At 43.7% G+C, this 19,517-nt stretch overlaps 1 protein-coding gene across 1 annotated transcript; it reads left to right on the forward strand.

The window, feature by feature from the left end:
* The first annotated feature begins 360 nt into the window (after positions 1-360).
* On the forward strand, positions 361-19,049 carry ireb2 (iron-responsive element binding protein 2). The gene is made up of 21 exons (XM_086028060.1): positions 361-518; positions 3,299-3,388; positions 3,493-3,658; positions 4,947-5,084; positions 5,221-5,451; positions 5,853-5,922; positions 5,999-6,182; positions 7,403-7,542; positions 7,623-7,794; positions 7,883-7,983; positions 9,023-9,139; positions 9,229-9,388; positions 9,522-9,657; positions 10,892-10,976; positions 11,070-11,351; positions 15,463-15,567; positions 15,649-15,791; positions 15,890-16,037; positions 16,989-17,111; positions 17,880-18,065; positions 18,547-19,049. Exons 1-21 carry the CDS (start codon positions 494-496, stop codon positions 18,655-18,657), a joined length of 2,913 nt encoding a protein of 970 aa, XP_085884186.1. The 5' UTR covers positions 361-493; the 3' UTR covers positions 18,658-19,049.
* The last annotated feature ends 468 nt before the right edge of the window (positions 19,050-19,517 follow it).

The raw sequence follows: 19,517 nt of genomic DNA on the forward strand, positions 1-19,517 counted from the left end.
TACAAGATCATCATTATTTCCGTGTACTCTGTATGGGTCATTCCAAAATTGGAGGCCCATTTTGGCACCGATGTTTTTGAACAACAGTCCATTTATTATTTCATTTGTTGTTATATTTTTAAAAATGGTAATGAGCTCAACCATCAAGGGTACTGTTTTATTTGTCATGTGCTGTGTTTGATTGCCGAATAAATCATTCACACTGTAAACGGTGAACTTTTATTTGGCGTGTACTGTAATTACAGTAACAGGTTTATATGAGCGTGAGTTTGTGGTGTACTAATGTGTATGGAGTACTCGAGTCCAATACTGTAATCTTTTTCATTTGTTTTCGCGTTGCTTTTATTTTAAAGGAGCGAGGACCTTTCCAACTTACTTTTACTGTGAAGGCGTCAAGCCAGTAGGCGTGACCGCATTCTCCCAGCCTTTGATTGGTCCGTTCGGTGTCGCCACCGGATCGCGAGGATGAATCGTGTTGATTTCATAAGTCATCATGGCGCTCACGTCAATGGGCCAAGGTAAAGAGGAGTCTTCTTATTCTTTTTGTACTGCCCCGATCTTGTCGCCACCTGCGCTCACCCTCATCGCCAATCACACGGCTCCAATTTACATTTGTTTGAAACGAGATCATGCCTCTGGTGAATGTTATTTAAACCACAGCCAGCTTGGTGTTGCCGTGCGAGTGTTGAAATTAGCCAGTGCCGCTCACCGTACTTCACCTTAACTTAGTTCACTGCAAATTATTGAGTAATTACGCTGTCGTATGCCTTTTTTTTTGGTGAGAGTGCTTTATCTCCACCACCAGTCGTTCAACCAGCTGCGCGATAACTCGCAAATGGGCTTGATGATAAGGCTAGTAAGCTAACACTCGCCACCGCCTACACAGTGTTGTTAATCGGAGGTCGTTTCATTTGGTCACTCATCGGCAATTTGAACTTAGCACTCGGACTCGTTTTTGTTTTTCAACCGTCGCTTGTAGGAAAAATAAATTCCAATGATCGGATTCAAAAACACATTATGCTTTTGTTCCCCAATGCCCCACAACCCTCGACTTTGATGGTCCCCCCCCCCTCTTTATTTATAATGTGGTAATATGTGTTTCATTTTGATGTGGGTGGGGACCTCTTTATTATTAAGAAGAAGAAGAAAAAAAAAAGCATACCATGTTTTGCAGTCAAACTGCATGGCTTGGCTGGTCCTTTAAGTTTGTAAAGGATTTTTTCTTGTCAAAGCTACATCCGTGGCTTCGGATTTATTTTAGTGCAAATAGTGGGACGGTAAGTAATCTTACCGGTTTGGGGTCCACGGTTCGGTACATCTGTGGTATGCGTTTTATGCATAGATAGAACGACTATTTTATCTCTCTCTCTCATAATTATCTCTTTATTTTGCTCATCAACCCCCTACTGCCCCCCCCCAAAAGACACATTTTGTCGTGTACTGAAAAATAAAAGCTTTCATATGCTGAACTGTCTAATTGTCCTTGAGCAAGTCCACGCATTAGACAATACAATAGTGTAAACAATGCACAATGAACTACAACACACTACTTGTGTAATAGTTGGTCAATTGGTCATGCTAATAGATAAGAGTGAATATATATAAATAGAAGAACCTACCTACTGTATGTACACAATTGTAATAGTTTAGCATTAGAGAGATTGGAGGCACAGACCTCGGGTCAAATGTTACCACAGAGGATAAATCCTTGCTTTTGCGAAATAGTATGTTTTTGCCGATGTTTGGAGCGCCGTTGACCCTGTGAGCGCCTCCCACCGGGCTCCCTTCCTGGCATACTGTAAACAATGTGCAAATGTTTTTGACTATAAGTAATGTCATCCCAACATTGTTATCTGTTGGACTGGAACAGACTGAACCTGTTTGTATCAGAAGGCAAACCTGGCGTAAGCATTTTTCTCTTATCAAATCACACTTAACTAGTTTTATAAGATGGACTCGCACGTTTGCTTTTGAGGGACCAACATGATGCACTGTTTTTACTACAGCCTTTGCCACCTGTAAGTACACTCCTGATCACATGTGGTGAAAAAAGAAAAACAAGAGACTTGTTTTTGAGTGTCTTCCGATGGGCTACCTCAGTAGTGTGTTGAAGAAGAAAAAAAAAAGTCAGCATCCAAATGGTCTCAATTTTCTTAACTTTTTTTAAATTAATTAATTTTTTTTTTTTTTTTTTACAAAAGTATCCCTAACATTTCATCTTTTATATGACCGGTAGTCTCGTGAAACAGAGCAGTGTGTGTGATGTCTCGCTGAGCCACCAATGAGCCTTGCCAAAAATAACTTCATCATCTTCCTTTTTAGGCTGCGGTGGAAGTTCATCCCATGTCAAAAGAAAATGAACAAACAACGAGCAACTCACTTGTTTGACAACACTGAAAACCACTTGGGTTCATGTTCTTTCGCGCTCCGTTTATTTACAGCGCCACCCTCCTCTCTACATAAACACACGCCCCAAGTTCCATCTTGAGACTGACATACTGACATTTTTCCATGCAAAACATCTCCAGCTCAGGTTGATCCGCCGGAGAGTGTTTGTGAACAGCAGTTTTCCGATTCTCAATTGGATTCAAGTCTTGAACTTTTACTCGGCCAGTCAAACACCCGGAGATGTTTAGATTTCGACCATTCCGTTGTAGATTTTGCTTTATGTTCCGATACTCTCTCCATTTATATCTTAATCCCGCTTGAAACGTCTTCACCGCAGTATCTCTGAGCTGCCTTTGTGTGTTGCCTTGCTTTTCATGACGCTGTTTTCTCCCCAGCGTTCTTTTAACAGACCTCCGAGCCTGTCACAAAGCACATACATTTATAGTGAGGCTCGATTACACACGGGCGGACTCTATATTTCTCATCATCAGTCATTTAGGTCAACATTGGATCATTAAGAAATCATCAGGGAAATGCTGGAATCAATTGGCTGCACTGAGAGAAAAGGGGGTGAATCATTTCACCAGTCCTACTTTTTATGTGAAATATGTGGAAAAAAAAAGTTTAAAATATTGCAGAAATTTCCTTTCACTTCACTTGCTCATGATTCTTCACACACAAAAAACACGTTTTCTATTTCTATTAAGTTTGGAACCTGAAACTGTAGCAAAAGGTCCAAAAGTTCTTGGGGGGGGGGGCTAATACTTTCGCAAGGCACAGTACACAGAAGAGAATATCTATCTGTGGCTAAAGGGAGTCACATTCGTTTTCATAACAGCATCCATCCATCCATCCATTTTTTTATTTTTATTTTTTTATACCACTCTAAAGTCTTGTTCTCCTTTTGCAGAGCACCCGTATCGCCATTTAATCGACCCGCTGTCAGATGATGGAAGCCTCAAGTTCTTCAACCCGCACAAATTAAACGATCCAAGATATGGTGAGCCCGGACAAAAAAAAAAAATTGTGATGGTCAAATAGGTGCCTTGTGAGCTTCTTTTTAAAAAAAAAACAAAAAAACGTGTCTTTCTTTGCGTCCTCAAGTCAAGCTGCCTCTGTCCATCCGCGTCTTATTGGAGGCGGCCATCCGAAACTGCGACGGCTTTTACGTCACAGAGGAAGACGTCCGGAACATTTTGGACTGGGAGGAGCAGCAGGCTTCCACCGAGGTGCCCTTCTTGCCAGCGCGGGTCCTCCTGCAGGACTTCACGTGAGTTGACCGTGCATATTGGCGCTCATCAATATCTTAGCCGAGACATTCGACGCATTTTTTCTTGACTGTTCACCTCAAATCGGACCTGTTTGTACGTCCGACCGCAATAAAAGTATCCCGTATGTCATTCTTGCACCATGAATTTTTCGGAATAAAAATAGAAAATAAAACATTTTGACTCGCGTCTAACAAATTGGAGTTTAGACATGGCCACACTCTTAACTCAAAACACTCTCATCTCAAATTGTCTGCCCTCCTTAAACGGGAATGTCGTGAATCCCTTCTGCCTCCCCCTAAAACTCAACAAAAACTTTTTTTTAAAAGTGCTAGTTCATTTTAAACAATGTTTAAACAATGTTTAAAATGAACTAGCACTTTATTGTATTATAGAAACACCAAAGTAACATAAATCGAATGAAAATTTTGGAACAGGCTGTGCATCATTCAGTGTAATTGTGTCCACCTGGGGGCAGTGTCATGCGTACGTCGTCACAACTCCTCAGTAAGCTGCAGTAATATTTTCGTCGTTTTTCTCAGAGGATCTTGCCTGTCTGCACGCGTTACAGTTTGTGCTCACGTTTTGGTTGCTTCGCGCTTGATAACACTGCGATGATTCGTTTGGCCCTTTCTGCCGTTTTGCATTGTCTGTTCGCATTAAGCAAAGCGGGCTTTCCTAGGGCAAAGTTCTTTACTTGTTTTAAATATCCAACATGTCATTTTCTTTGTTCCATGTTTAGTTCGAAAACAAACTTTTAGTCAGAAGTGGCATCAAACAGCTTGAAGGCACCTTTTTTTTTTTTTTGAAAGAATTGTTAACTATCTGCTAAACTGCTCACTTCACATTCGTTCGTACCGGATCCTGCGGGAAAAAAAGCCGCCTGTTGGTGGACGTCACGCGAGAATGTCGAAAGACTAAAACAGCATAAGAATGATCAGACATACTTAGCGTAAGGAACAGTAAATAAGAGGGAAATTGGTGTGGCGGTATTTATGCAAATGAGCCCCACTCTGACGTCAGAGTAGGCTGGAAGTTCAAAACAACTCGCTCACCATCACATTTTCAGCAAAAGGCGGGCAAGTAAAAATTTACTCGGTTTATTTATTTCACACTTAAGAGGTAGGCAGGCATTCCAGGGACTCAACTATTTGTATGCAAGCAATTAAAAAAAAAAAAAAATAAATAAATAAAAAATGTCCCATAACCTGCCACTTTTAAGCATTACAAATGTTTCTGTGCTTTTTTTTAAAAATTGTATTTATTTATTTTTTTCTTCCCACCTACTAGTGGCATCCCTGCCATGGTGGACCTCGCAGCCATGAGGGACGCCGTAGTCAAACACGGCGTCGACCCCGGGCTGGTCAACCCCAAATGCCCCACAGACCTCATTGTGGACCACTGCCTGCAAAAAGACTACAGCAAATGGTGGGCTTGCCGCCACGTCGCACTGTTTCTCTGCCGGAGCATTTGGACTCCGTTTCCGTCCCTGCCAATCGTCCACATTTCGTATTGGGAGCTTAACGTGGTCCGCGTCTTCACTTTTGGCTCCTGGTGTCCACAGTGCCATACAGAACGCTCCAAACCCCGGCGGGGGGGAAGGCGGTTCCCGGCCGCCCCTTTCCAAGCCTCCTCCGCGAGGAGGCTCCCACTGCGGAGGCCAGCGGGGCCCGTGTAGCAAAACGGCCTGCAACGACCCGCCGCCTTCGTCAACGGGGGGGCCACCTCACGCCTCGGTGCAGCAGATCGAGAACACGCCGCTACTTTGCCCCTTCCACTTGAAACCGGTTTCTGAGTGAGTCCCTTCACTTGAGTCTACACTACTCGCTAAAACTTTCTTTTTTTTTTTTTTAGCCATTAATCCATTCCAGACCTCCATAAAAAAAATAAAATGTGAGGGTTTTTTTTTTTTTATGCTTTTTTTTTTTTGTACTCCATAAAAACAAACGTACAGAATGAAAGTGTTTGAAGCAACATGATTTCAAGCATTTATTGTTCGGCTGGGTGAAATTTCAGGAAGAGCATCAGATGCATTCTAACTTTTTCCAGCTGATTTGAATTAGTCCAAACCTTTAAATGTGCATGTTGCAACAGACAGCGGAGCGGTACAAAACCTTTTGCACAATTTGCTGTTCTCTAACAAGGAGCGAAATGGGCAAATTCACCAAAAAAAATCGGACATGTCCCCTTCTACAGAGGCGACACGTCAGTGAAGAATCAAGAAATGGAGCTGAGCAGAAATAAAGAGCGACTTCAATTCTTTAAGGTTCCCACTCGAGGTCCGAACGCCCTGGTGCGCAATAAACGGCGCCGAACAACTTTGCGTATTTCTTTCTACACAGTGGTGCTCAAAAGCCTTCAAGAATGTGAACGTGGTTCCCCCGGACGTCGGCGCCGTCCACCAAGTCAATCTGGAGTATCTGTCCCGAGTGATCCAAGTTGGCGGCGGGTTGATCTACCCGGACAGTGTGTTGGGCACCGATTCGCACACCACCATGATCAACGGCCTGGGCATCCTGGGCTGGGGTAAGGACGCGAGTCGCACTGCAGCCCCAATTGTGATCGGAATTTCTATATTTGGATATTTACGTGTACATTTCTATTGACACACATCTAACCTAACGCTGGAATTTCACTTGGGGCCCCAACTTCTACTCCTAAAAGTTATTTTCTTTTTGATCTGGCTTATTTTTAGAGCGTACTTAGAGGCATACATTCTTTATCCTCCGCACACAAAAAGATACATGTCATTGTGGCTTATTGAGAATAGTGACAATGTGAATCCAGACACATAAAGAAGAGCCACTTTCTTCTTCGTTTTTCCTCTATCGCTGTATTTATACTGCCCCCAGTGGCCATGGTGGGCACACCAGAACAAGTAGCGAAATGAATTCAACGGAAGCATTAAATCATGATAAGTGGTAGGATTTGATTACATTGTATTTAATGATATAACTATATCAAAACTCTTTGCTTTTACAAAGTACAATATTATCGAGTGCTATTTTCCTGATTCAAAATGTTTTTTCGTTGAGTAGCCAGGGGCTGATTACCGGTTTGAGGGATTACTGTCGATTAAAGTCTAAAAAATTGTCCGCTCCCAGCGTTGAGTAAACAAGCCCCCGCTTTGAAGCTAATTGCCTCCAATCAACTTTTTTTTTCTCTCCTTCTCGGTGAGCAGAGTGGGGAGGGGTGAGCAGTTATCCATGGAGGAGGAGGAGGGCGAGAACAAAACCAAAGAGACATTGTGCCTACAGATTTCTTTTTTTTTAATCTGTTGATTAATGTAAATTGTCCTCAATTAAATAAAATAAAACAAAATAAATGATGCCAGCGGCTACTTGTTTAGCCCCAAGGACAACATGAGTAGCCCACGGGTCTGTTCTAAAAATAGCTCACCAGCGATTTTTGACTTAGTTAGAAAAATTAGAACAGAAGACGAACGTTAACATTTATACGTAGTGCGCGTTTCAAACAAATATTACAAATAAAATAGATTTTGTTCACTGGAAAAAAAAATGCTCTTTTTATTTACCCAAATATATGTTTAAAAAAGGTCATTTTAGAGCTGTCATTTTAATACCGTTGATACCGCTTGCAGTTATCATATGAAACTAGTACCTCGAGGCACCGCTTGACCAGTTTTTGTTTCCGTGCATTGAGAACACCGCACGTAATATTGCAAATCAAAACATGCAAAATAACATTTACGAGCAATGTCGCTTCCCCCCCCCCACGCTTGCTAGGTGTCGGCGGAATCGAGTCGGAGGCGGTGATGTTGGGCCAGCCCGTGTCTCTGACCCTTCCTCAGGTGGTGGGCTGCAAACTGGTGGGCTCCATCAACCCGCTCAGCACCTCCATCGACGTCGTCCTCGGTATCACCAAGGTCTCGCTCGTCTGCTCGGCCGAGCTGTGAGCGCGCGCGTCCCTCTCCGCGCGCGCTCACGTCTTGCGTTTGTTGCGCAGCACTTGCGGCAAGCCGCCATCGCCGGCAGGTTTGTGGAGTTTTTCGGACCCGGCGTGTCGCAACTCTCGGCTCCGGACCGCACCACCGTTGCCAACATGTGCCCCGAGTACAACGCCACCGTCAGCTTCTTCCCAGTCGACCGGGTCACCATCAAGCACTTTAAAAAGACACGTGAGTACCAAGTCGCCGTTTTTGTACGTTTCTCCGCACCGCCTGCCGGCTTTTTTTTTTTTACCCGGTTTCATCCATTTGGTTCCAGACTTTTCCCAAGAAAAGCTCGAGTTACTAGAGTCTTATCTGAAGGCTGTAAAGCTCTTTCGGAGCTACGAGGACCCCGCGGAAGACCCCCAGTATTCTGAGGTAATGACGCACAAGCACTGTGTGGCAAAGGTGCCATAATGGATTTAAAATAAAAAATAAAAAAAAATCAAGCCACTGTAACATTATGCAGGAACGGGCAGAAATTCGCGTTTAAAATGTGTAAAATTGTTTATGTTAGTAAATATAATATTCAAACTAAATGACTTAATTATGTAATAACAAATTAAAAAAGATAGTTTTCTTTATTGATATGGATTGGTGGCTTTATTTGAACCAATAAACAGAAAAAAAACCCCAAATGTATAAAATAAGATGAATAAAAAAAATTGCAATAAATTTCATCATTTGGAACAGTTTACATGCTCAGGAGTAGGAGGAAGTAAAAACTATTTACAATAAATCAATTACGACTGAGATTTAATAAAAAAAAAATTTAAAAAGTGAATAAAAGCATTTTAGTCAACCAATCTGAAACCGTTGGCAAGCTGAGTTGTGATTGGTCGTGACCTGAGCCCTGAACTGTGATGTCACTTTCAGTGGCAATATATGGCAAAATGGCCGCCCCCTGAGATGCCATTAATTCATATTCCACAAATGCAATAATAATCCGAATGCTGTCTTTGGACTAGTGGGGCTTCATAGAACATATTTTGGGAGAGAACATTTTGGACGTGACTTCCCTTTAAGCTTTTAACTACACTGCTGCGATCCGCTACATTAATGCTACTCTTATCAGTATTCATGTTGTCTTGGAAAAGCGCCAAAACAAAAATATTACAGTTAACACCACTTCATTTTTTAATAAATGGACTTGTCTTGCAACTACAGCAACATTGTCAATATTACTTTTGAGTAATTTCTCTTAAGACGTTACCGGGCCTCGTTACCCAGCACTAATTTTAGTCAAGCGGTCATAGGAAAAAACATTTCAAGTAATGAAACAAATCGTGGAATAGAATGCTCGTCCTTACGTTCAAGGCGTAACGTGAATAGAAGCAGAATCTTGACTTTTGGAGCATATATTTCGACTTAACACTCCCAAGTTTGACCACTTTTGCGCCCTTGCGTTTGTGCGCAGGTGATCGAAATCAACCTGAGCTCCATGGTGCCGCACGTCAGCGGGCCCAAGCGGCCGCAGGACCGCGTGGCCGTCTGCAGCATGAAAGAAGGATTTCAGAGTTGCCTGGACGAGAAGGTAAAAAAAACCCAAAAAAAACAAAAAAAAAACCCTCCTTCCCTCTGTCACGCCGATGACATCATCGCATCTGACGCCTCGCCTCTCAGCTGGGCCCCAGAGGCTTCAACATCGCCAGGGACAAGCAGGGCGTCCGCGTTCCCTTCCTGCACGCCGGCCGCGAGTACCACCTGGCCCACGGCTCGGTGGTCATCGCCGCGGTGATCAGCTGCACCAACAACTGCAACCCCTCCGTCATGCTGACGGCAGGTAAGCGGCGACTCAAAAGAACAAGCGCCGATGATGGTTTGTGATGTTCAAGTGTCAAGACGTGAAAGCTTTTTTTTTTTTTTTTTTGCGATTTGGCCCGGTCCGCGACTGAATGTTGCCGCGTGTGTGCCAGGCTTGCTGGCCAAGAAGGCCGTGGAGGCGGGGCTTGTGGTCAAGCCGTACATCCGGACCAGCCTGGCGCCGGGGAGCGGCATGGCCACGCACTACCTCAACGCCAGCGGGGTGCTGCCCTACTTCAGCCGGCTGGGGTAACCATTTGTCAAATATGGCGGCCGTGCGCCAAGTAGTGGTACGGGATGTGCTCGGTGCTAGCTTGCGCTGTGGCGCGAGAAGTTCAAAGATACAAATAAATACATCAAAGAAAAGGTAAAGAAAGTAATATGATGCGGAACATATTTTGGGGAGTATTTGTCGATCCAGTTTAAGTATTGCCGGTTAAAAAAAAAAATGCATCATGAAGAAGGAAAAAAAAAAAAAAACATGTCGCTTTGGAGTGTACTGTAAGTCGCATGTTGTCTGGGAAAGTCATTTACAGAAATTGAGACAAAGAACAGTAGCGCTTGGACTCTTAGCCAAAGTCGTCGTTCCGAGCGCACATCACCGCCGTTCAGAAACTCAGAGCGTTCATATGTGCTGTTGGGTTATTCAGAGGGCCCCCCCAAAAAAAGGAGTGCCGCTTCAAATTCCGTAAAGGTTTTTCCTTTTTAGTTTGAAATGACTTTGCTTAACTCAAATCCCACGTCGCAAAGGTAGAATCCTGGTAGCCAACTGCGCCTGTCGCCGCTGTAAATAGTCGATCGTTAATGCCATGACTGCAGTTCTTGTTCGTCTTCTACTTTAATTTGGTGGTTGGTTGGCGTATACTTTTGGTGAATTAGCGCACCGCTACCTTTAGCATGCTAACGGCAGTAATGTATGACGACTCCGTCTTCTTCCACTACGACTACTTCCATTTCTTGTGTCTTTTGACAGCTGGCAAATAGTTTTGGCGCATTACCGCCAATGGAGGCAAGGTGGCGCTAATGCGCAAAAAGTCAACGCGATTAGGGAAGGAGCATTTTGGGTGCCAGTCCAAGCTCAAATTTCCATAGATACAAATCACAAGTCGCAGGAGCAGCCAAACTATGAAAAAGGTCTGACAAAAAATACGCTAAACTAAGCGGAAAATCACAAACGCGGCGTTTCGAGCGATGTCAGGATCCTGGAGTCAGTCGATTTAACAGCTCGAGCATCCCCTCCGATGCTCCTTGAAATGTTTGGAAATGAATTGAACTGAATTTCCTCCATGAGGGTCATGAAAAGATTGTCATGTCTTTTATTTTGGATTTGTGTGTTTGAACATTTTTTCGTGGTTGGGAGTGCAACACATTGAAACAGAACTCTGTCATAAACGACCACCGCCTGTAAAACATGGATTTATTTTGGGTGTCTATAATATTACAACATATTCATATTGGCGTATATTTTTATTTTCCACTCAAGCTTTGAGGTGATCGGCTACGGCTGCGCCACCTGCGTCGGAAACACGGCGCCCTTGCCAGAAAGCGTAGTGGACGCCATCAAACAGGTGACTTGTTTTTTTTTGTTGTTGTTGTTTTTATCAAATTGAAGTGAAATGATACATTTTGACCAACTACGACACCTTGGGCAATTGTTCCAGGGCGACCTGGTGGCGTGCGGCGTCCTCTCTGGCAACAGGCACTTCGAGGGCCGCCTCTGCGACTGCATACGGGCCAACTACTTGGCCTCGCCGCCCTTCGTGGTGGCGTACGCCATCGCGGGCACCGTCGGCATCGACTTTGAAAAAGAACCTTTGGGGGTGACTTCGGACGGGAGGGAGTTGTACCTTGCCGACATCTGGCCGTCCAGGGAGGAGGTGCAACGGACGGAGGAGGACGCCGTCATCTCCTCCGTCTTTCAGGATCTCAAGGCGAGGATGGAGGTCAGGACGAACAGAATACAAAACCCGAAACAGTTGTTTTACGTCCTAATTGCCGTTGTGCTCCCGGGATTGGCTTTATTTCTCCTGATACGAAGACAACTAAAAAACAGCAAGTTATTGTTTCTCAGTATAAAAGTGCATCAACTTACACAGAAATAATGGAAACTAAATATTTTTTTCCTCTTGGAGAAATGTCCCTTTTGCAAAACGTGAATACATCAAAACAAATTTCTCTAGTAAAAAAGTGCAGACTTTGAAAATATGACATCACAGTTGCTCAGGGTAACGACCAATCAAGTAAAAAAGTTTTTTACGAAAATGTTTTTTTTTCATTCTCACGGAATATCTGTTTTGTTAAGATAACAAAAACTTACCAGCACACAACTAGTTTTCCTCTTTTATGAGCTAACATAGTTCTCTAAGTAGAAAAAAATTCACGTTACACGTGTGTTGTTTAAAACTAAGGTTAGGGTTTCCAGCTAGATTTCAAACTGGGGTTAGGGTTTGGAACTAAGTTTCAAAGTAGGGTTTCAAACAAGGGTTAGGGTTTAAAACTAGGGTTAGGGTTTAAAACTAGGGTTAGGGTTTCCAAGTAGGGTTTCAAACTAGGGTTAGGGTTTCAAACTAGGGTTAGGGCTTCAAACTAGGGTTAGGGTTTAAAACTAGGGTTAGGGTTTAAAACTAGGGTTAGGGTTTCCAATTAGGGTTTCAAACTAGGGTTAGGGTTTCCAACTAGGGTTAGGGTTTCAAACTAGGGTTAGGGCTTCAAACTAGGGTTAGGGTTTCAAACTAGGGTTAGGGTTTCCAACTAGGGTTTCAAACTAGGGTTAGGGTTTTCAAAGTAGGGTTTCAAACTAGGGTTAGGGTTTCCAATTAGGGTTTCAAACTAGGGTTAGGGTTTCAAACTAGGGTTAGGGTGTCCAACTAGGGTTTCAAACTAGGGTTAGGGTTTCCAACTAGGGTTTCAAATTAGGGTTAGGGTTTCAAACTAGGGTTAGGGTGTCCAACTAGGGTTTCAAACTAGGGTTAGGGTTTCCAACTAGGGTTTCAAATTAGGGTTAGGGTGTCCAACTAGGGTTTCAAACTAGGGTTAGGGTTTCAAACTAGGGTTTCAAATTAGGGTTAGGGTTTCAAACTAGGGTTAGGGTTTTCAAAGTAGGGTTTCAAACTAGGGTTAGGGTTTCCAACTAGGGTTTCAAACTAGGGTTAGGGTTTCCAACTAGGGTTTCAAATTAGGGTTAGGGTTTCAAACTAGGGTTAGGGTGTCCAACTAGGGTTTCAAACTAGGGTTAGGGTTTCCAACTAGGGTTTCAAATTAGGGTTAGGGTGTCCAACTAGGGTTTCAAACTAGGGTTAGGGTTTCAAACTAGGGTTTCAAATTAGGGTTAGGGTTTCAAACTAGGGTTAGGGTTTTCAAAGTAGGGTTTCAAACTAGGGTTAGGGTTTCCAACTAGGGTTTCAAACTAGGGTTAGGGTTTCCAACTAGGGTTTCAAATTAGGGTTAGGGTTTCAAACTAGGGTTAGGGTGTCCAACTAGGGTTTCAAACTAGGGTTAGGGTTTCCAACTAGGGTTTCAAATTAGGGTTAGGGTGTCCAACTAGGGTTTCAAACTAGGGTTAGGGTTTCCAACTAGGATTTCAAATTAGGGTTAGGGTTTCAAACTAGGGTTTCAAATTAGGGTTAGGGTTTCAAACTAGGGTTAGGGTTTTCAAAGTAGGGTTTCAAACTAGGGTTAGGGTTTCCAACTAGGGTTTCAAACTAGGGTTAGGGTTTCCAACTACGGTTAGGGTTTTCAAAGTAGGGTTTCAAACTAGGGTTAGGGTTTCCAATTAGGGTTTCAAACTAGGGTTAGGGTTTCAAACTAGGGTTAGGGTGTCCAACTAGGGTTTCAAACTAGGGTTAGGGTTTCCAACTAGGGTTTCAAATTAGGGTTAGGGTGTCCAACTAGGGTTTCAAACTAGGGTTAGGGTTTCCAACTAGGATTTCAAATTAGGGTTAGGGTTTCAAACTAGGGTTTCAAATTAGGGTTAGGGTTTCAAACTAGGGTTAGGGTTTTCAAAGTAGGGTTTCAAACTAGGGTTAGGGTTTCCAACTAGGGTTTCAAACTAGGGTTAGGGTTTCCAACTACGGTTAGGGTTTTCAAAGTAGGGTTTCAAACTAGGGTTAGGGTTTCCAATTAGGGTTTCAAACTAGGGTTAGGGTTTCAAACTAGGGTTAGGGTGTCCAACTAGGGTTTCAAACTAGGGTTAGGGTTTCCAACTAGGGTTTCAAATTAGGGTTAGGGTGTCCAACTAGGGTTTCAAACTAGGGTTAGGGTTTCCAACTAGGATTTCAAATTAGGGTTAGGGTTTCAAACTAGGGTTTCAAATTAGGGTTAGGGTTTCAAACTAGGGTTAGGGTTTTCAAAGTAGGGTTTCAAACTAGGGTTAGGGTTTCCAACTAGGGTTTCAAACTAGGGTTAGGGTTTCCAACTACGGTTAGGGTTTTCAAAGTAGGGTTTCAAACTAGGGTTAGGGTTTCCAATTAGGGTTTCAAACTAGGGTTAGGGTTTCAAACTAGGGTTAGGGTGTCCAACTAGGGTTTCAAACTAGGGTTAGGGTTTCCAACTACGGTTAGGGTTTTCAAAGTAGGGTTTCAAACTAGGGTTAGGGTTTCAAACTAGGGTTAGGGTTTCAAACTAGGGTTAGGGTTTCAAACTAGGGTTAGGGTGTCCAACTAGGGTTTCAAACTAGGGTTAGGGTTTCCAACTAGGGTTTCAAATTAGGGTTAGGGTTTCAAACTAGGGTTTCAAACTAGGGTTAGGGTTTCCAACTAGGGTTTCAAACTAGGGTTAGGGTTTTCAAAGTAGGGTTTCAAACTAGGGTTAGGGTTTCCAATTAGGGTTTCAAACTAGGGTTAGGGTTTCCAACTAGGGTTAGGTTTTCAAAGTAGGGTTTCAAACTAGGGTTAGGGTTTCAAACTAGGGTTTCAAACTAGGGTTAGGGTTTCCAACTAGGGTTTCAAATTAGGGTTAGGGTTTCAAACTAGGGTTTCAAACTAGGGTTAGGGTTTCCAACTAGGGTTTCAAACTAGGGTTAGGGTTTTCAAAGTAGGGTTTCAAACTAGGGTTAGGGTTTCCAACTAGGGTTTCAAACTAGGGTTAGGGTTTTCAAAGTAGGGTTTCAAACTAGGGTTAGGGTTTCCAATTAGGGTTTCAAACTAGGGTTAGGGTTTCCAACTAGGGTTAGGTTTTCAAAGTAGGGTTTCAAACTAGGGTTAGGGTTTCAAACTAGGGTTTCAAACTAGGGTTAGGGTTTCAAACTAGGGTTTCAAACTAGGGTTAGGGTTTCCAACTAGGGTTTCAAACTAGGGTTAGGGTTTTCAAAGTAGGGTTTCAAACTAGGGTTAGGGTGTCCAACTAGGGTTTCAAATTAGGGTTAGGGTTTCCAACTAGGGTTTCAAACTAGGGTTAGGGTTTCCAGCTAGGGTTAGGGTTTCAAAGTAGGGTTTCAAACTAGGGTTAGGGTTTCCAACTAGGGTTTCAAACTAGGGTTTGGGTTCCCAACTAGGGTTTCAAACTAGGGTTAGGTTTTCCAACTAAGGTTTCAAATTAGGGTTAGGGTTTCCAACTAGGGTTTCAAACTAGGGTTAGGGTTTCCAACTAGGGTTAGGGTTTCAAAGTAGGGTTTCAAACTAGGGTTAGGGTTTCCCACTAGCGTTTCAAACTAGGGTTAGGGTTTCAAACTAGGTTTTCAAACTAGAGTTAGGGTTTCCAACTAAGGTTTCAAACTAGGGTTAGGGTTTCCAACTAGGGTTAAGGGTTTCATAGTAGGGTTTCAAACTAGGGCTAGGGTTTAGAAGTAGCGTTTAAGAACTACATATTGTTGGCTCAACTTTTAAGCGATCAAAAGGTGTTCTCGTTGTTTTGATAGCATGACGTGAGTGACAAAAAATACTACATCAGCTCATGATAACAAACTTACCTTCATCGATATGGTGCAAAGGTATCGCTTCACAGCTAGGCTTTATGTATTTCTTCAGATTAGACATTTTCAGAGCCTAAAATGTGACCTTCTTCTATATTGGTTGCAAGAGGGTTAACCGCCGGCTTCCTCCCTCCTCGTCTTTCCAGAAAGGGAACACGTTTTGGAGCAACGTGGAGTGTCCCGAGTCTGTCGTCTTCCCCTGGGACGCCAAGTCCACGTACATCCGCTCGCCGTCGTTCTTCAGCAAATTAGTAAGGGCGGCCCCTCGCCAAGCCGTGCGCTGAAAAACCAAAAGCACGCCTGTGACACCTCTCCTCTGCTTGTGTCTCAAGAGTAAAGAAGTCCCGCCCCCTCAGTCCATAGACAACGCCCACGCTTTGCTGTTCCTGGGCGACAAGGTGACCACCGACCACATCTCGCCCGCGGGCAGCATCGCCCGGGTCAGCGCCGCCGCCAAGTACCTGCTCAGCAAAAGGTGCCTTGATGACGCCGATAGAGCGAAACAAAAAAAAAAAAAAAAAGCCTTTCACGCAACGATCGTCCGATCCATCTCCGTATTGTGCCGTCCTGTAGGCTGACTCCTCGGGAGTTCAACTCTTACGGCTCTCGGCGGGGCAACGACGCCGTGATGACCAGGGGCACGTTCGCCAGCATCAAGCTCCAAAATCGACTGGTGGGCAAAGCCGGGCCCAAAACGCTCCACGTTCCCTCGGGGCAAGCGGTGAGCGCACAACGTTAGCAGGTTTTCCCGTTGCGAGACATCGCCAGTGAAATGGAAAAAAAATAAAATAAAATAAATAAAATGGAGCGGTGAAGATACTGGATGCCCTCGCATGTGGGCAAGGAGTGCCACATTAGCGCTTTCAGTCATTTTTTGAACAAGACAAATGAAAATGAAAACACTCACAAGGAGTGACTCTGATGGCACTCATTAGGCCACGCCCCTTAAAAGGTACACATGTTTTTTTTTTCTGTTTTTATACAATACATTGCAGTTTTTCTTTATAAAAACTTAATTTTAAAAATGGTGTTGTTGGGGCGGGTTGCAACGGATTGATGGTACTTCAATTGATTTCAATGGGAAAAATTGATTTGACAAACAGTGTCAACCCCCCGATATTCACAGAGGTCGACAAACCCATTATGAATGCATAGAACTTTTTTTTTTTTTTTAAACCCCAAATGTTCTTTAAACAACCCCGATAAACCACCCAAAAATTAAAATCCAGTTTTCAAGTTCACTGAGAGAGTTTCTGTTTTCCTCCTCCGGCAATTACAGTCGCGCTTTGGCGCCATCTGTTGGCTTCTTAGTGTCAAGGAAGTGCCCTACGGTGGGTCGGATGCGACAGTGGAGCACACTCAGGGCATTCTTTCGGCCATGAAAATGAAATATTCCTCAGAAAGTCGCCGCCACCGTTTGTCGTCTGTAAAATGAGCCTTTTTTTGAAAGCGGAAGTGACATCACAGTGGCCAAAGGGCTCGGCTTGCCAACGCCAGAACCCGGTGAGCCGTGGCTTGCCGCCCCCTTAATCCACTGTGATGTCATTTGCAGTCCACAGCAGGTGGCAGTACAAGCTCAATGTTGACCTCGACTTTCTCTTGAAGGGAGGCGCTCGCGTTGTGAGCGTGAACACTTTTTTGCTAACGTTTTCCTTCTCTTCCCGGCACCCAGCTGGACGTGTTTGAAGCGGCCGAGCGCTATCAGAGGGACGGCGTTCCGCTCATCATCCTGGCCGGGAAGGACTACGGCTCGGGAAATTCCCGCGATTGGGTGGCCAAAGGACCTTATCTACTGGTACCTGATTGCATTTTGGATACAATAGGATGCACCCAACATGGTGGCGCGAACGTAAATGGGTTTGGCTTTGGGTTTCGGAGAACTCTGGTACACCAATGGAAGGGTGGCAAAAAGTGAGGCCGATCTTTTCTTTTTTTGCATTCTTCTCCACTTTTGATGATGGAAACACTGGTGGTGGTTGGGTATGGACAGAAAGTCGTCAATAATTTTAACAAGCCCTTTGCTAGGCTAACTAATGAGGCTAACTAGCTAATTGTGTTCCTTATGATAGAGTGCCAAAAAGTGATAACATCAGTTATTTTGGAACCCTACTCAACTTAAAAAAAAAAATCTAGTTGCAAGTTAGTTTTTTCTCAATATTTCGATTTAAAATGCATATCGCTTGCGCTGGGCCAAAACCTTGTACCTCCAAAATGGTCACTTTTCAGGAGATCCCCAAAATAGCAAGTTTGTTCATCCATTAGCATCGTAAAAGAGAGCAAGCCATTTTGAACACTTTAAGATTGGTCAATAATGTGTCAAAATAACACCCACCTGTGTGTGACTGACCAATAGTCCAGTTTTTTTTTTTGAAAATATGAAATTCAGCAAAATGTGACTTAAGAGTTTTTGGCGCGACGGCAGCGATATTTGACTTTTTTCAAGGCGCCCTTTCCATGTATTTAACAAAACCAAGCAACATGTTCAACTGTAATTCCAATTTGAAAGGAAAAAGTGCCAAAGGTGATGCCGGTCACGTGTTGACGTTTGCGCGTCCTCCCGCAGGGCGTCCGCGCCGTCATCGCCGAGAGCTTCGAGCGTCTGCACAAGAAGCAGCTGGTGGGCGTGGGCATCCTGCCTCTGCAGTTCGCGCCCCAGCAAAACGCCGACACGCTGGAGCTGGCCGGCACCGAGAGGTTCAGCGTCAGCCTGCCGCCGCGCCTCGCGCCCGGCCAGCAGATCACCGTCAAGGCAGGACGCCACCCTCGCGCACTTTCACACTTGGGCCTAGGGCCCGGCCGACTGAGGAGATTTTTTTTTCAGGACGGTGCCAATCCCGATTTTTGGCAGAAAATAAACATTTGATAACACTGGTCAACAGCAAATTTTAACCAGACATAGCTTTATGAGTGTCTGATGTTGATTTAAAAAAAAAAAAAAAATGTCTTGACTTTTTTTGTCTGGCAGGTTTTTGAGATATTTTCCATTTTGAACTTTGACCTATAGAAGCTTGCGCAATACGGATTTGACCATGCACTGTCATTTATAGCTATGAGGTAGATTTGGAATCAGCGCCCCCGACCCCCGACTTGATTTCTGATTTTAAAATTTGTTGGCCAATGTTAGTAATATTTTGAAGCGATATAATCGTCTGGCCCTTACTCTGTTACTGTTCATCCATTTTCTGCGTTTCAATAGCGCTTATCGTCATGTTGTGGTTGTTTTGTTTCAGACGAGCGACGGCAAAAGTTTTGTGGTGACGGCCGAATTGGACAACGAGTTGGACGTCATCCTTCTCCAGCACGGAGGCCTCCTGAGATACGTGGCGCGGACAATGCTTTGAAAAGACGCGCACTACTGGACTACTTTGGTCACTTGACGTCAGAATGGACGCCTGGCTGCGTGGCGCTCATTATTAGCTTGACAGACTGAAATGAGGACCTTTTTGAAGACACTTTTTGCTTTAAGTTGGCTGGAATTATTTGGACAAAATGCTGAGATTACGTCCTCACGGATACACCTGTTTGTGTTTTGTCCATGATTGTCAACTAAAAGTTATTTCTTCAACCCGATGTGTGTTGACTCGTGCAAAAGTGTCTTATGGCGCCTTTTGGCTGTTGTTTTTCTCTCAACGTCTTGCATTCGTGTTTTTTTTTTTTTTTTTTTTTACATGATTTTTTTCATGATTTTGAAACAATTTTGAACAATTGGAAAATAAAGTCACGTCTCCAGTGGCCGTGTCCTGCTAAATGAGATCACAATTTTAGCTGCAAAACAGTCAGAAACAATCACATCTATAACATAACGGATCAGTATCTGTATAATATAGTAGTAGTAGTATCAGCGAACCTGTGTAATAACTATATGGACTGGTGGACAACCATTTACATTCATGGCTGGATGGACAAAAACCAACAAATGATCCGGCCCATTTGTCCATTTCCAAAATCAACTGTGTCTCTTAGGACATTCCGTGACCAGAAGTGTAGAAGCTCAGGTCAGTTTGTTGTTCCTATAAAATTTTTCGTCTCAAATATAATTTGTACAACAATCACAAAACATTTAAATCCAATTTCTTTAGGGTTTGATTAAAGGCAGTTGAAGCGGCCGTGCTCCAACTACCCGTCCGTCTTGTGCCTCTTTGGGTTGCAAGCCATGATTTTAGTGATGTCAACGTTCCAAATAAGGCAATTAGAAATGTTT

The sequence above is a fragment of the Filicampus tigris genome, chromosome 4 (genome assembly GCF_054856515.1).
Source record: "Filicampus tigris isolate MCC_2025a chromosome 4, RoL_Ftig_1.0, whole genome shotgun sequence".
NCBI lineage: Eukaryota > Metazoa > Chordata > Actinopteri > Syngnathiformes > Syngnathidae > Filicampus > Filicampus tigris.

Bases quoted from the DNA above. Each gene is read 5' to 3' on its own strand.
- ireb2 (XM_086028060.1), top strand. From the start codon at position 494: ATGGCGCTCACGTCAATGGGCCAAG. The intron at 3,389-3,492 runs GTGAGCCCGGAC...TGCGTCCTCAAG, and splicing joins ATTAAACGATCCAAGATATG to TCAAGCTGCCTCTGTCCATC. The intron at 7,543-7,622 runs GTCTCGCTCGTC...TTTGTTGCGCAG, and splicing joins TCGTCCTCGGTATCACCAAG to CACTTGCGGCAAGCCGCCAT.